The 16211-nt window shown below is 40.1% G+C and overlaps 1 protein-coding gene across 4 annotated transcripts; it reads right to left on the reverse strand.

Moving 5' to 3' along the window:
* Positions 1–664: 664 nt before the first annotated feature.
* LOC119737331 (transcriptional activator HAP3-like) lies at positions 665–13772 on the reverse strand. Of its 4 annotated transcripts, none has more exons than XM_038211599.1 (8): positions 13616–13772; positions 11303–11455; positions 9417–9556; positions 8484–8551; positions 6494–6623; positions 3571–3658; positions 2583–2653; positions 665–1250 (listed from the first exon to the last, which is right to left on the reverse strand). In XM_038211599.1, exons 2-8 carry the CDS (start codon positions 11403–11405, stop codon positions 1236–1238), a joined length of 615 nt encoding a protein of 204 aa, XP_038067527.1. In that variant the 5' UTR covers positions 11406–11455; positions 13616–13772; the 3' UTR covers positions 665–1235. The 4 variants fall into 4 exon arrangements, with proteins under 4 accessions (XP_038067527.1, XP_038067530.1, XP_038067529.1 ...); XM_038211602.1 differs by having other exon boundaries at positions 1028–1250; positions 11309–11455; positions 13616–13771; XM_038211601.1 differs by lacking the exon at positions 13616–13772 and adding an exon at positions 13363–13504 and having other exon boundaries at positions 1028–1250.
* Positions 13773–16211: the final 2439 nt, after the last annotated feature.

Genomic DNA, 16211 nt, shown 5'->3' on the forward strand with positions numbered 1-16211 from the left:
AGTGATTTTTGTTCTCCTTTCCGGGGAGGGGCAGGGTCTTAAGAAATCATCCTGCAGGCATATAGTCTTTGATCAACTTGAATGTTACAGGGAAAATATCAGACTTTATTCAGGGGTTGTTTTGGTCAAACATTAACTATGCAAAAAAAGTTGAAATTATTATAAAAAACACTTCCCGCATACCCCGATAATACTCCGAGCATGTCTGTTTTCACAGGCATCATACACGGAATAAACGGATTTGTTGATATCAATTTGAAAAGGAAGAGGTATACAACACAAAAGACAAGACAATTCGGGAAGGTTAGCGGGCAATCTCTATTCAGAACGAGAAACGTGATAAGTACCGCGATAATACGGAGTCCCATCCTACCAACGCAACAGATGATGGTCCCCAGAAAGTCTAAAGGCAGCATCCTATGAGCAAGTAATTTTCCATCACCCTACAAATTCCTACAAACTAGGTTACATCAGAAATGTTTAGAAGATCACTCATTATCTATTTGTTTTGTAACCAAACTGTACACAATAGCGAAATAAAATAAAAACATTATTTGGACAAGCTTGAGGTTCATTTCAAACTCTTCCAATAACTTCATTTGTATTCGAGTAAGTCCAAGAATTTGCGCACACGTCTCATACGTAACAAAAGTTTAACCGCGAATAATTTAATACATGGCCATCACTAATTTTTGCCTGCAGTGACATATCAGCCATCAGCAAGCGACAACATGTCCCAAAAAGTCAAATTTAGCAGGGAAAAAAAAAGCATTTACTGAGAAAACACTTGGAATTTTTCAGACCAGTCTCACAGGGTTTCTGCACAGGGTGACAAGTGATGCCCAGGTATGGAACTCTTTCCACTTATCCAACTAAGATATAAATAGATTTCAGTGTTTTTATTCAACTGTCGGGCATCTGTTAAGAGAATACCCACAGAAATTTGTATGTTATTAGTCTTTGCGATGATTATGTAATGAAAAACAATGGCTTTGTGTATGGGACAAAAAAAGGGACCTTTTCTTGGACTTGCCAATTCCTGCGAGAAAATGTATTTCTTACTGGAACTTTTGTTCTGTGATGTTTTGGGACAGCAAGGCAATGATTTCTTTGCAGCTCTTCGATATTGGGCTCCAGGCTTGTTATAGGTGACCATTGTGAAGCATCAAGGTATGTAGAGGTCAGAGGTCAGGGATGTGATATGTACAAAAGGGTCCTCTCAATCTAGGAGGCTCTCAGCTGAAGGAAAGCTGAAAGAAAATAGATTTACAAAGACGTCAGTGAGATCTTGCAGTGCAACACAATGATTATCGTTTACCCTCCTGCTGTCCGAACAGTCACAGACGGTAAACAAAACCAATCCTCTTCCCTGCCATGCCTTTTACACAGGCTAGTCACCAACAGTCGGGTTTTATTTCAAACAAGCGCCGTGACTAGTCAAATTCAGTCAACGGACAAAAGCAGGCAAGTGGTAGGCACAGCTGGCTTATCGATCCCCTACAGTCTTATCAATCTTCTTCAGCCCTTGGACAGCACTGAGAATAGTATTTATTAAAAAAAAAAAGTTAGCGAGGGGCAAAATCCAATAAATGTACAAACATTTTAATACCTCTGACATATATTCCATCTCAAAAAAAGAAAAAAAGAAAAAGAAAAAAGATTTTCTGAAACTGTTCAAATCTGAGTAGTGCCACAGAGTATAACATTGGACACAAGAATTGCTCTGACAACATGACCTAGCACTATCAATTTTTAGCTGACACATACACTTAGAATAAAGACACGACACATTACAAAATTTATTCTGACAAAATATCAACTGTCTGATGTCAAATCGTAATTTCACTCTCCTGGGCGCAGTTGTAAATACATGTATGCATTGCCCTCAAATTTGGGTGTACACCATAGAGCTATATTAAATTACTAGAGTGCTGACTCATGTACAAAGTGATGCCTGCTGGGCGCATGCACATTTGTACACAAACCTATAGAAACTCGAAATTTTGTACGGCTTTTGTATGGCTATTTGCATATCTGCGTTTGTATTCTATACAGGTGCGTTATCGAAGCCTATACGCCTAAAACCATAAGGCACGATCAGCAAATGAGCATGTCATTTTGCTCTACGCAAACAGCGCAATGCGTGCGCGTATCCGCTGGAGATGATTAACCGTAATGACATGCTTAAGTTGTTTGCATACGTTCTACTTGCGCGTTGCATTTAGAGTACACTTTCAAAATTCAATCTATCTAATTTCATTATGTTCTACAAACACCCACATGAATTCAAAATGTCGGCGTACCAGGACGGATTCAAAGCGTCTTCGCGCGCAAGAATGAGGAGTTAGCGCTCTAGTAACTTAATACAGCTCTATGGTGTAAACTGGAATATTACATCTGATGGGCAATGACATCCTTACCAAGGTAAATAGGGACTAAGGCACAATTTGATTTGACTTCACAACCATGGCCACACATGGCCACACATTGCCACATATGGTTTCTGAACGAGTCTACACCGTAATAAAACTTCAAGGCAAGCTTGGGACAAGGAGTGGTGAGTGTAATAATTTGTTCCTTACCTGTGTAGGGTAGGCTGCATTATATGCAGGTGGGACAGTCTGGTCTGCCGATATTAAATTACTGGTGATACCTGGATTTTAAGTACACAAACACAACAACTTGCAAAATCAACAGTATGATATGGGCATTCCAGGATTGCTTAGGAACAACATCGGCTCAAAATCGAGAATAAATAACCATATTTTCTGAAATCACCTGGCGTTTCTTATAACATTATATGTCAGTCGATCACCAATCACTACACTCTAATTGGATTAAGTTAATGCAATGTTTTGTAACTGACTAAGATTGAATCAAAACAAGTCAAAACTTATAAATTTCCAACGATTTTGTCAACAATTTCACTTTATGTTTGTTTAAATACCCCTCTAGCTTTAGTTTGGTATGTCCCTCCTGTGAGTAGACATAAACTCCAATATGGAGATTGGCCCGCGCGTATTTTACGATGTGGCGCAGAACACAGCTGTGCCGGTGTATTGTGAATTTAGGACTATGAAATACTGACTCACTGGTAATATTGCGCATGCCTACATGAGGATTGTGAACATTCAACCAATGAAACGGTAAAAGGCACCGGATTGCAAAGGAGTCAATATTTCACGTGACACTGGAAAAGTGTTAAAGACCAGCCAGCCAGTCTTTATCAACCGTATAGAACAGGCCACATGACGGGCTCTCGACCAATAGGAATGGGTAAACCGTCTTTTAAGTATTTATGAATATAGTATACATGTAAAATGCAATAATCAGAAGCACCTTGAACAACTAAAATTGGATTCACACTGGCCAGCTGGTCCTGGCAGGCCTGCAGTAGTTAGTTGGAGGTTGTGGGTTCAAGTCCAAACCAAGCTCTCCACAGCATTTAACGTGGAGATATGATTACATATTAAGTGAAGTGCAAAACCTACTTATGTAAGTCAAGGGGAAATAAAATACACAGGCATTAAAATTTATTTCATAAAGTGTTTTTTTTACAAAAAGACTTACCGAACTGATCCTGGAGGTCCTCCAAGCCGTCTGTTCTTAATGTTGATGCCGCTGCCATGCCAACCATTGTCTTCTCTCCTTTCATCGACTATGGATCGTCAAAACAAAATAAAATGTATACTTGTGAACTAAATTATCATTGATGCACAAAACAAACAATAAACACACAATGTTGATCAGAGGAAAATCATCAACAGTTGGAGAAGATTTTAGAAGGGGTTGCCATTTTCTTCCAAAAGAAATCCTTACATTACAAATGTAAGCAAGACATCAGTGATTATTCTTATCAGGTTAGGTATCAAAAACTTAAGGTGGATTGATCCTGATAGTTGGCAGAATGACATCTAATTGACCTATCGCCATTTACGAGTTAGCCACGCCCCATAGACAACCCTATGGAATTGTGTACGTTAAGTTTTGTTTGTCTCAGATTCTGCGTGTTTCGCGTCCATGTGCATATCATGTAATTGGACAATATTTCACAAGCTGCGTTGATGCGATTCTACAGCGATATGTTAATTAATCAGAAGTCAAATGTGATAAGTTTCTGTTGGACTACTGGTGCTTACAATGTTGCTGGTACATGTATAAACACACAAGATACTATAATGTAAATATGCGATTCTTAGTAATGTAAGATAATACACTAGCCATCTGCCAAACAGTAAATTTAACTATTGTGTGGACCATGTTGAGTATGTCCAAATCATTGCTTTTTTAAGTTTCTGTTGGACTACTGGTGCTTACAATGTTGCTGGTACATGTATAAACACACAAGATACTATAATGTAAATATGCGATTCTTAGTAATGTAAGATAATACACTAGCCATCTGCCAAACAGTAAATTTAACTATTGTGTGGACCATGTTGAGTATGTCCAAATCATTGCTTTTTTGCTCTTTTTTTACCAGCATTTATGAGGAAAATTGTGGAAGATAAGGCTCATTTGGTATTTTGGACAGGGAACTTGTAAATAACCTTACTTACATTAACTTCATTCATTTCAAATCAAGTCAAAATAATGTGCACAAAGAGTGTGTTTAAAAACACACCACGGGGATAAGATATTCTTTATAGAAATGCTAGGCCATGCATCTCTCGCCCAATTTTATCGCCAGTCACACATATGGGCTATTTTATAAATTTGGGGTCCACTTTTTCCTGTCCCTGTATACATCTAACATGTACGATTTTGTCAATTCTAAGATGCACTATCCTTCATATCCTCTTCCCCCTAATACAGGGCGGGTCAAAAAAAGTGGAACCCAAACCCTACAAATTATATTTCATATTTAAGAAAATATGTAGCACCAAACATAAAAACTGGAAAGCCAATTTCGTAAGCTACTTTTAGATGAAAAAAATACTGAAATTGCTCAATCCGTTCAAATAATATCACCATTTAAACACAATGGCCCTAAAACCTGTCTCGTCCAAGTCGTCACAATTGTCTTCAAACATCACCGAGATAAAACCTCAGTTTAAAAGTTAAAAATTTAAACAAAGTCCTTTTGAAGGCTTGTCTTTTAAAAAAAGTGTATTTTGTAATCATATTGTTTCCCTAACCAGGGTTGTTAATAATGATTTTGTGTACTACAGTTGTTGAAACAAGTATTCTGTGTCATTTTCTTTGTTGTTCCAAACAGTCAGAATACACAATAAACTGCTTTTTTTGACGAAACAGGTTTTAGGGTCATTGCGTTTAAATGGTGATATTCTTTGAACGGATTGAGCAATGTCAGTAATTTTGTAGATTAAAAGTAGCTTATGAAATTGGGTTTCCAGTCATTATTATGGTGCTACATTTTTTTTTTAAATACAAAATATAATTTTTGGGGTATGGGTTCCGCTTTTTTGACTCACCCTGTAGTAATTATGTAAAGCAAACTACCTAACCAACAAATGAGAATAGTTAGAGCTTAGTTTTCAAGCTACAGTCCATCATTTGCAGCCATCCGAAAAAGTACAATGTAAGTGGCGTATTATTATTATGTTGAAAAACATACTTGGTTGAAAGATAGTAAGTGGACTAAACTCCCTGTGAAATTATTCTTTCTGGCAAGCTATCATTTTGAAGTAATCAACAAAAGAAGGCCTTTCCAACTGTGCGTCTTAAGATGCATCGTAGGAAAATTTAGATTAGTAGTTCGTTTTGTTATTCGGCACAGCGCGTGCATGCATTGGCACGACGCACAGGCGCGAGCGGTTGCTATAATTCGTCGGATCAGTGCGCGCCATCGCGTATAGCTGCAATTCAAAACAATTCTAAACATGATTCAGCAACTTTTGATTTGAAATTGAGAACCTAGAATGCTGTTTTTTTTCGGAATAGACCGCTGAAGCTGAGCTGAAAATTCTTCAGGTTAGTTGTTCAGTATCCTTCATTAGATTTTGAACACTTTTGTTACTTCAAACGAACAAAATGCACAAATTACAAATGATGGACTATATCTTTAATGATACCTGCGTGGAAAATTATGAAAGTTCAGATGTAACAGGGACAGGAAAAATGTCACACTTTGAACCTCAATTAACCTTCCTGTGCAAACAAACATTCTATGCCAAGTTGTCCTTTCAGTCAAAATCAATCAAGGGAGTAAAAACTGTTTTCAATAGTTAAGAGCTCCCAGCCTTTCTAAAGCAGGATTGACTGGCTGTAATTTGATGCAGCTAAGCTTTGACTGTAGGTGATTGATAAGCCAGCTGTGCACACCACTTATCTGTTTTTGTCTGTTGTCTGAATTTGACTAGTCAGAGTGCTCGCTCGAAATATGATCTGACCATTGGTGACTATTCAGTGTAAAAGGCATGGCAGGGGAAGAGGATTAAATTTATGACTGTCTTTGACTGTTCAGATAGCAGGAGGGTTAATAGAATGATCCATACGGCAACATGTGTGCCACGCACATGGCATATCTTACATCTCTGTATTTCTGCAAGTATAATTTCAGCGGTTCCACGTAGTTATCAAAACCCAAAGTAGACATCGCAAACAGGATGTCTTCCCCGTTGATGGTCTTCCTCTTCTCTTGGTGGCACCTGTCACTCGCTCTGAGGCACTGAGTTAAGGAATCTACAGGGTTCCCAGTACTTTATGAAAACGATATTCCCTGAGTTTTCCCTGAGAAATTTCCAACATTCCATGAGAAATGTGTTTAAGTCAATGAGGTGGCTGGGTAGTCAAGAGATGGTGAAGCACAGCTAAATTGTTATTGTTTGGAGAGGTGTGTAATATTCACACTGCACAAACACACCAGTCAGTCAATGGACACAACTTGGACATGTGGCACAAGATGCACACACGCCAAACTGCGGAAAACCTTTTTCTTCTGTGTCACTGTCAAATTCGCTGAGTACTCCCAGACTTTTGTTATTTTCCCCCAAATTCCATCACTTTTCCTTGACTGGAAAAATTGAAACTCATTTTCAAGGTTTCCCTGATTTCCAGATTGACTGGGAAGTCTGATCTATCAGCTTCATTCCACAGCAGAAGTTATCTGCCGTTCGTTGAGAAGGATAGTTCTCACGTTTGTTATACTTCCACTTTACTTTGCCAAAGGTGTTTAATTTGAGGGAATTTTGGTAGTATACAAATACAGCATGGTTTGAGGGGAAGTAGTTGGAATTACTGGTACCTCGGTGTAGGTCAGCTTGACTACCTCCTGAGGCGAAGCGGGGGGAGGTAGTCAAGCTGACCTGCACTGATGGACCAGTAATTCCCACTATTTTCCAGAAATAAACCATGCTGTATTTGTTTTACTACACCTCATAAATATTTAGCCTCACTGCCTTTTTAGTAGCCTCAATGCCATGTCGATAACGACCTCCATAGATTTTGCATCTTTAATTCAGCACAAATTCTTCGTTTGTCAATGAAATAGTCTGGTGCCAACACTCTTTAATGTGTCTTTACTGCAGAAGGACTACAACAGACCAGTTCCGTAAACATGGTACAGGTTACATGCCACAGACTACATGTCTACGAGGCGGGTTCCAGGGGGAATTTTTGGTGGTAGCAGAAAAAATACCGGGATGACGTCACCTGGGCGTGTATCATATTTACTTCCCTGCCTGGCCAATGACATGCTCCAATTTGATCATGAATATTTATGAGGTGTTGTAATAACATGTATCCCATTTGTGAGTGTGTGTGACTCTGAGGGAACGACTGTACCTAACTCAACATCCCAAACAGAGAGTTATTTTTGCCTGCAGATTCTCAAGTCCTTCATCCGAACAAAGTTGGGAAATAGCCCACTTTCACTTAGGCCAAAAAAATAAAGTCTCTGGTTTCTGGTATGCGCGCGCGTCGCCGTAGCCATGCGCGTCGGCAAAATGAAAACATTTTTTTCAATGAAAGATGATGTCTCAAAACCGCCAAACTCACTGGTTTGAATGGAATCCTGCTGCTGTGCAATTTTAACGTGTTTTTAGATTGGGTTATGGTCGAAAATAAGCTTTATGTGGCCTCTCTGGACTACCATACATTTGCACTAAGTTTAGTGGGGCACCATTTGCAGTCATCAGCCGACATTTGAAGCAAAAAAATCAGGTAAAAAAAAAAAAAAAGCCGCATCGCCGTACCACTTTTTGGGCAAGCTCCATACCAGAAACCGGAGACTTTTTTTTGGCCTTATGTTCAATATTATAAAAAAAACATGTCTTGCAGCTAAAAACTGAATTGTACATGTCAACATCACAGAAGATCTTGTACAAAGTACTATTCTTTTAACAGTTATAAAAGTCTGAAGAATGAATTCAAATCTTTCCTCTCAGTACCACTAAAAGGAGTGTAAGATGAAAGTTATACATTTCTGTGCAGAATGGTCTCATACTGAGGAAAAAGACAAGAGATTTCTACTCATTTGACTTTGTCGAATGAAATATAGTGAAACTGTTTGTAAAGGATACTCGCTTGTGATGAAACTGATGAACTCAGAGACACATTCCTGGACACACTCCTTAGCTTCCTTGGAGATCTGGAAGGTCAAAAGGTCAAGATCCAAGGAAACGGTCAAAGCAAAGGTCAGACAGGCAGATCAATAAGCTGGAGTCAGGTAACCTTTACAAACACTGGTCCATAATAACATTTTAAAAGTATTGCCAAATGACGGTTTTTCGTCTCTGACAAATGCCAACAATCTGAAAATGGTAAAAAGTAACTCCTTTGACCTTGAAATTTTCCCTTATCTTCCAAACTGTCAAAGGGAATTTTAAGTTCACTGAATAAATAGGAATACCTGTTTATGTACACGATCAAGAAGCATTGAACATTGAACCCTAAATAAGCACAAATTATACACCTGAGGACTATGTCATGGAGCTGCTAATCACAGTAATCTGTAGAATCCAGGGAAAAATGCTTAGCTGAAATAGTTTACCGACCAAACTGTTACACAATACGTTACATTTGAGTAGTTCCCAGCTGAGAATTACTTAACAAGAAAATTGGCTAAACACAATATTTTCTGCTTGGCAACTCAAGAAACTGGTGCCTGGTTTTACAGCATTTGATGTAATTCGGGATTGTACAGCCATGTTGTTTGATGTTCTCAGTTTGCAAGGGCCTGTCTCAATTCATATCCGGGACGAGTTACGGACATTGTATCGGGTTTAGGTTGCAGGATTCTGAACCGCTTCCCTGCAATCTCCCCGCAATGAAGCCATCAGTATTTGTGAGTCAAGCAGTTGCTGATGAAAATTTCCCTGGAACATGTCCGGGAGAAATGCACAGCTTCTTCCGGACAAAGCGAATGATTCTACCCACTACATGTCCGGAACTCGTCCTGGACACGAATTGAGCCTGTTGAACCTCCCCAGCCACTACGTACGACGGCATATTACCTTGCCCGACTTGGGGATGCCGTTCTTCATGATGCGGCTGACGTTGGCGATGGGCAGGAACCTGTCCTGCTCCCTGAGGGGCGAACTGCTCTTGTCATCCCCTCCAATCTCCTCCTCTGCAACCCCTGCTATCGAGTCATCTGAAACCATTGCAAAATATATAGGGGAAAACAAGTGAAATTTGATATAAATTGTTTTGGGCCAAAAAACAACAGTGTTTTGGTTTGCACTGTGTCTGCACAATGAATGTTTAGAGGTCGATGGAATTTCACTTACTGTGAAATTTGAGGTCAAACTTTTGTTCTAGCAAGGTACTAAAGGAGAAAAATTAAAGTGTGGCACATTAGGGGCTGTGGCACATTAGGGACTGCGTCATATTAGGGGGCATCATCAATATCATTCTTTCCCCTTCTCATTAGGCCAATAAAACATTTGAAAGACAATCCTGGTGCCGTTTTGGCACAAAGCAGCTTAAGTCAATAACAATAATTCTCTCTTGCCCTCACATGTATCCATTTTACTTACTCCTGGGTTCGGAGAAGCAATGCGTGACCAAGTGCCTTGCCCAAGGACACACACACCACATGTCTCAGACTGGACTCGAACCCACAACCTGCAGAATTATCTGCAGGCCATGAGTTCAATGTTCCAGACCATGAGCCACGTCCAATGGTGTTTTGACCAATCACAGCCACAATTAACCCTAACTTTCCCAAATCCTCCCAAATCCTCTTTGCAAAATGGAGGATTTTGCAGGATTGAGGCTACATGTACATGGCAAAATTGTGTGGCTAATTTTGGAGGATGCGCTATGTCAAGGTCTTTGGCCGGACCTTGTGTTGTTTATGCTCAGCCGTGCATACATTTAGGCCTAGATTATACTTGAAATCCTCCGCACTGCTCCAGGATGTCACTGGCCCTGCCTCAACATATTGACAGTAATTGCTGGAGATTTTGCAGGATTGAGGCAGTGGTCATCCTTCCACGGAACACATTCAAGAAATAACGGAGGCTTTTGCAGGATTGAGGCTGGATGCAACTTTTACACGGAGGCAGTTGGAGGATTTTGAAGGATTGAGGTTGAATCCTGGCAAAAATGCCTAACTCCCTAGGCCATTAGAGGAACATAGGTTCCTCTAAGTATTAGAAGACACCCTGAATGTTGTGAATGTTTGCCCTTCACTGGCCTTAGTAAGAAGGCCTTGCAGTGATGCCAACAGCTTTGCACAGAGTCAATAAACTGATTATCCCTTACCCTCCCAAATCCTTCAATCTCCATCAGGAAGTTGTGGAGGATTTTAAGGGATTAAGGAAGTAACCAGCCAGCCAATATTACTTTACGTCAACTGAACTACACCAACTCGACTACAACACTGGAAATTACACATTTTGCGAAATTAATTAAAAAAGGTTGTCTCTAGGATTCAACCTCAGCACCTTCAGCATTGAAAGTGCACAGCTATCATATTATGCTACCAAAGCGCTTCAATGACTGTAGAACAATTAAAACCGTAGAGATTTGAAAGTGATATGTGATGCGATCAAGCTAAATGAGTCGTTTGTCCGGAATATATATATTTGGAGATACAGGCCAAAATAGGGCCACTTCATCACATCGCTTCATCACATCTCTTAGTGTTCCAACTTCCATAATTTTTTAACTAAAGATGGTAATCAGCATGCGGTTTTCACAGCAGTAATGCTGAGATTGTGTTCTTTTCAAATCTGTAATAAAAAATTTTTTGACCAGGGTTAACAAACGACTCATGTACCTTGATCGCATAATATAGCCACTGTTGAAATGCGTTATGGCTTCGTAAAATAGCCAAATGGAAAAAGAAAATAAATGGAAAAAGAGTGGCCACTGTGTGGCTTCAAGTACCTACATGTACCTTCTGTGGTATAGAGGGTGTTGGCCAGATTTCCATAGTCACCGGCCATGGTCAGCACTTGCGTACTATCAGATGATGCCTCCGTTGTGTCCATCATTGAGAATCACCGCCAACTATCTCCAAATAGAATGGCTCCCTTGGTTTCTCCTGCAAAAAAGGATGAATATTTAGCGAACTGTGTTGTGGGGAAATTTGAAATCACAATGCACACCTGAAGCTAGTAATGGTGTACATATCTCCATGCAGTGTGTTGTTACCATTCCTGCAGCCGATTTCACGAAAACTTAGGCCATATGGCGCAACTCCGCTTGCGCCACAATTTCTTGCGTAAGTTGCGCAACATTTCACGCTGCGCAACATTTCACTTATGACACATTTCGCAAAAGTCGGACAGTGCGTAAGTCTGCGACTTGCGCAACAAATTATGGCGTAACTTGCGCAATCATTTTAGGTGGCTTAAGTTGTGGCATAGCAACTGAAAATAAAATTATTTTACCAGCAAATTGGGATTGTCGTGGACCCTGTTACTGCACAACTTATCAAGGTTGATACAAGCACGGATCCTACACACAAGGATCAACGACTCGACCAAACTCCTGGTTAGACGCGTGATAACGGCCCGTACTGGTGGCAAATACCATGAACACTCAATTCAATTCAATTCAACATGGTTTATTAACAAATCACGAATAGCAGCAACAGCTGAATTGCACGTGATTTACATTAAAAAAGAACATTTTTAAAAGGTAAAAGGCCTACCGTGTTTGTATATAATAAAAATATGACATTAAATACCAATATTAGAAAAGGTTTAAACATTGTGCATACAAAGTTCTACATGTTTTTGTACATGTTCCGCAAGTGTGGCCTTCAATTTACGGAGGCAGTCATAGTAGTCCTGCACCCGATTTCATGAAACTCATCGTAACTTACGATGCATCGCACTTTCGCAGCGCTGCGACGCATCGTATCCCTACGACGCGTCCTGCGATCCATTTCACAAAACACGTCGTAAATGCGACACGTCCTATGTGTATAGCACAATTCGTTGACTGTTTAATATATTTAGTCAGCATACAGTAAATAGTTGTCTGGTATTCAACAAAGAGTCGTCGGATCTCCGCTCGACATTTGTTAAAACGTAGGACAAAATGTTGGCCGTGCAATGCAATTTTAAAGAAAAACGAGCTCTCAGTGGACTGTGTAGCTACTTTGAAATTCCAACTGCAATATTCCAGGCAAATTCATAGTTATTCAATGAATTTTCTATTAACAACTTTTCACACATTGCCTCGGTATTATAATCTCGTTTACGTGATGTTTATGGCACAAAACTGGCTAAAAATGGACTCTTCTTATTTTGCAACGACCACTAGACACGTCGTAGCTTGCGACGTGTTTTAAGCCATCGTCAAGGAACTTACGAAGCGTTCAACACATCGCAACTTTTGTGAAATGGATTATACGGTAATCCTTACTTTTAGGACACCTCTATTTTGTACGAGTTCTGTTCAAAACTGACTTTTGCAGATGACTGTCCAGTACCAAAGTGACTTTTGCAGGCTAAAGAAGTCTTTTTTCTTCAGACAAACTCATGTTAGTTATAATTTTGAAAGCACTTTCAAAGAAAATGTGACTTTCCTACCTTTTTTTGCAGTTCGCCATCTTGCTTTTTTAATTTATTTTCTGTTTGTCATCGTCGTCTTTAACCCCTCATAAATCAAAACCCTGCCCTCTTTCTACAAAATCAAACCTGCTGATATTCAAGAGGTGTCATTGCCAAATGTTCAAATGTGTCAATAAATATCAGAATGTCACTTTTGAGTGTCATACTAGTCAGCTGTTTTGGTGAGTCTTTTAACCTTATAAAGGAAAGGGGTCCTAAAAGTAAGGATTACCGATTATACAATGCGTCACGATTTGCGACGTGTAACATGTTGTAACTCGAGTTGCGACGCGTCGCAGCGCTTCCTGAAATCGGGTGCAGTTGGCCACATTTATGGGGCTCAGACAAGCACGCACACACACACAAAGAAAAACACAAAAAAAATCACCTAGCCTGCAAACATACAAATGTATGGGGCTACGCCGCCCACAACTACACGTCTAAACCCGTAAACGTACGTGGCGTCAATAACAACGCCACGATTTATTGCACTGCATGCACGGCGCGTAATTTTACACAATAAAAATTTCGGTCATCTCGTCATCAACAACTCAAATTAACAAAACAAGAACCATTATGACAATCAAAAGACGAGCCACACGATCACTTAATCTTCATTGGACTGTGATCGCAAGCCTTACCAGCAATCAGCAGCAGGAGTTGCAGAGCGGCGCTATCCGGCAAGGTGGTTGGCTAAAATATCGGCCCGTTCTTCCCAAAGAGACGAACCAGAATGCAAGAAATCTTCGTGTATGGGGATCACGCGTCACGGTGACCGTACAGCAATGGCAACATTCTGCTAGATTCACTTCAAAAATCTGCTAGATTTAACAAAAATCTGCTAAATCACCTATTATTACACGAAAGACGTTATTTTTACTCACATGCAGATGATAGAAAAATTTCGCAGAACAAAACAAAACTCATAAAATTTCCTGTAAAATATTAAATTTGAAAATAATCTAAAAAATGTGCACGTTAATTTGCTATGCGGCACAAGTTAATGCTAGGATCTTTGGTGCCTACTGTCTAGCCTGGCTTGCAATGGTCTAAACTAAAGAGTACTTAAACTGTGTATTTAATACACGTCGGGGAACCTCAAATCACTGTAGCTTTTCGAAACTAATTAGCTATATTTTTCAAATCGACCATATAGTTTTCTGTCAAACCACAAATTTTACAGAATTCTGCTAGAAATCTGCCGGGAAATTTCATTCTGCTAAATTTGCTGTCAAACTTGGAAAATTCTGTCAAATTTAGCTGAAATTCGGCTAAAACGGTCACCGAAAATGGGGATATGTACCACGTACGTTAAAATGCAAATGGCGGTCAGGCGCGAGCATTCGCTTGGCGTATAAATGTTTACCTCTTTAACTGGAAATTATAATTTATGTTAAGTGATATAGTTCGGTTAGCATATAAATGCAAAATACATGTACATGTACATAGCGTGTGTCATAAAATACATATTTATTGGGGGGGGGGGGGGCCACGGCGGGCGGCGGAACCGGGGGGGGGGGCTGTTCCCCCCCCCCCCCCAGATTTACCCAAGTGCCCCTTTAGGACATAAATGTGCCCCTTCAAGCAAAAAAGGGCCCCCTCAATATAAAACAAAATTGCCCTAAAAATCGGCAATTTGTTTTAAGTAATTAATTACCAAAATGGTATTGAAATTTTTGATATGAATGAGGAATATGAAAATCCAGCCCCAAAATTAACCTTAACAATGCGGCCTGAAATGTGCACATAATGCGCGCGTATTTTGCATAATAATGGCTGGTTTTGAAGAGCGCCCCTTATTGGAAAATGGTACCAGCCCCCCCCCCTCTGAAAATCATAAACAGTTCAATCCCTCCATGGGGGGGGGGGGGGGGGGGGGGGGGGGGGGGGGGGGAGGGGGTTAACAACACATCGAGATAAAAACCAAATAGAACCTGAAGAAGACAACCAAATATCAATAGTACTGTCATTCCATCTAGAATATTCAACCATTTATTTAATGCAAGCATGCTATTTTGAGTGATAAAGACTGCAATAGAGGTTTCAAATGGGGCCACTTCCGAATTAGTCAGAGTATCACAGAGCCATATCTCCAGTCGAATCGAATTGGCCAGGGCGTACAATTAGACATGTATCTATCAAACTTGCTTAAGCAAATTCTCATAAAGCGTATGGTTGTAGTCAGGCAATTCAAACATTGCCTTAACCCAATGAAAAACGTGATCTTAACAAATAATGAATGTCTATGAGTGTGATCAACGACCCACCAAATGACAGGGATTTATTGTATAAGGACTATAATAATGCCTAGCCCGACTGCGTCTGGCCGTACAGTACTATCGCAAGCTCTGTAGTACGGCCAGACGCCCGATGCTTCCAAAAAGACTGAATTTTTTTGGCCGCCGATGTAGCGATTTTGCTACATCTTTCGATCGCGATTATCTTTTCATCCAGGACACAAATTTCCAAAGTTAAGGTTCGTAGTCGTAGAGCAACTCATACCTTTTCGAAAAAACGTTCTTTGGTCTCAATATTTTCATCCATCTGGCCACAAGACGAATTTCAGTCATCAGATTCCACAAATATCGTCCCCCATGCGATCCCCCATGCGATTTCAAAATGGCGGCCGCGCTGTAATGTATGCATTATGCGAGCGCGCTTGGGCAAGATAATGAATATGCATTATTTAGTTCATGACCTCGTGTTTGTATGGTCAGCCGCGCTGAGTGTCCGACAAACGTCATAAACTATGATGCATATTCATTATCTTGCCCAAGCGCGCTCGCATAATGCATACATTACAGCGCGGCCGCCATTTTGAAATCGCATGGGGGATCGCATGGGGGACGATATTTGTGGAATCTGATGACTGAAATTCGTCTTGTGGCCAGATGGATGAAAATATTGAGACCAAAGAACGTTCTTTCGAAAAGGTATGAGTTGCTCTACGACTACGAACCTTAACTTTGGAAATTTGTGTCCTGGATGAAAAGATAATCGCGATCGAAAGATGTAGCAAAATCGCTACATCGGCGGCCAAAAAAATTCAGTCTTTTTGGAAGCATCGGGCGTCTGGCCGTACTACAGAGCTTGCGATAGTACTGTACGGCCAGACGCAGTCGGGCTAAATAATGCCCAAAGAAAAAGGTATCCACTATTTAGCTTCATGAAGCATTTTCACAGAATTTCTTGTACTTTCTATCGGAAAATTATTTTTTCTTTTTTGGTTATAACTAC

This window comes from Patiria miniata, unplaced genomic scaffold (genome assembly GCF_015706575.1).
Source record: "Patiria miniata isolate m_02_andy unplaced genomic scaffold, ASM1570657v1 HiC_scaffold_3, whole genome shotgun sequence".
NCBI classification, from domain to species: Eukaryota; Metazoa; Echinodermata; class Asteroidea; order Valvatida; family Asterinidae; genus Patiria; species Patiria miniata.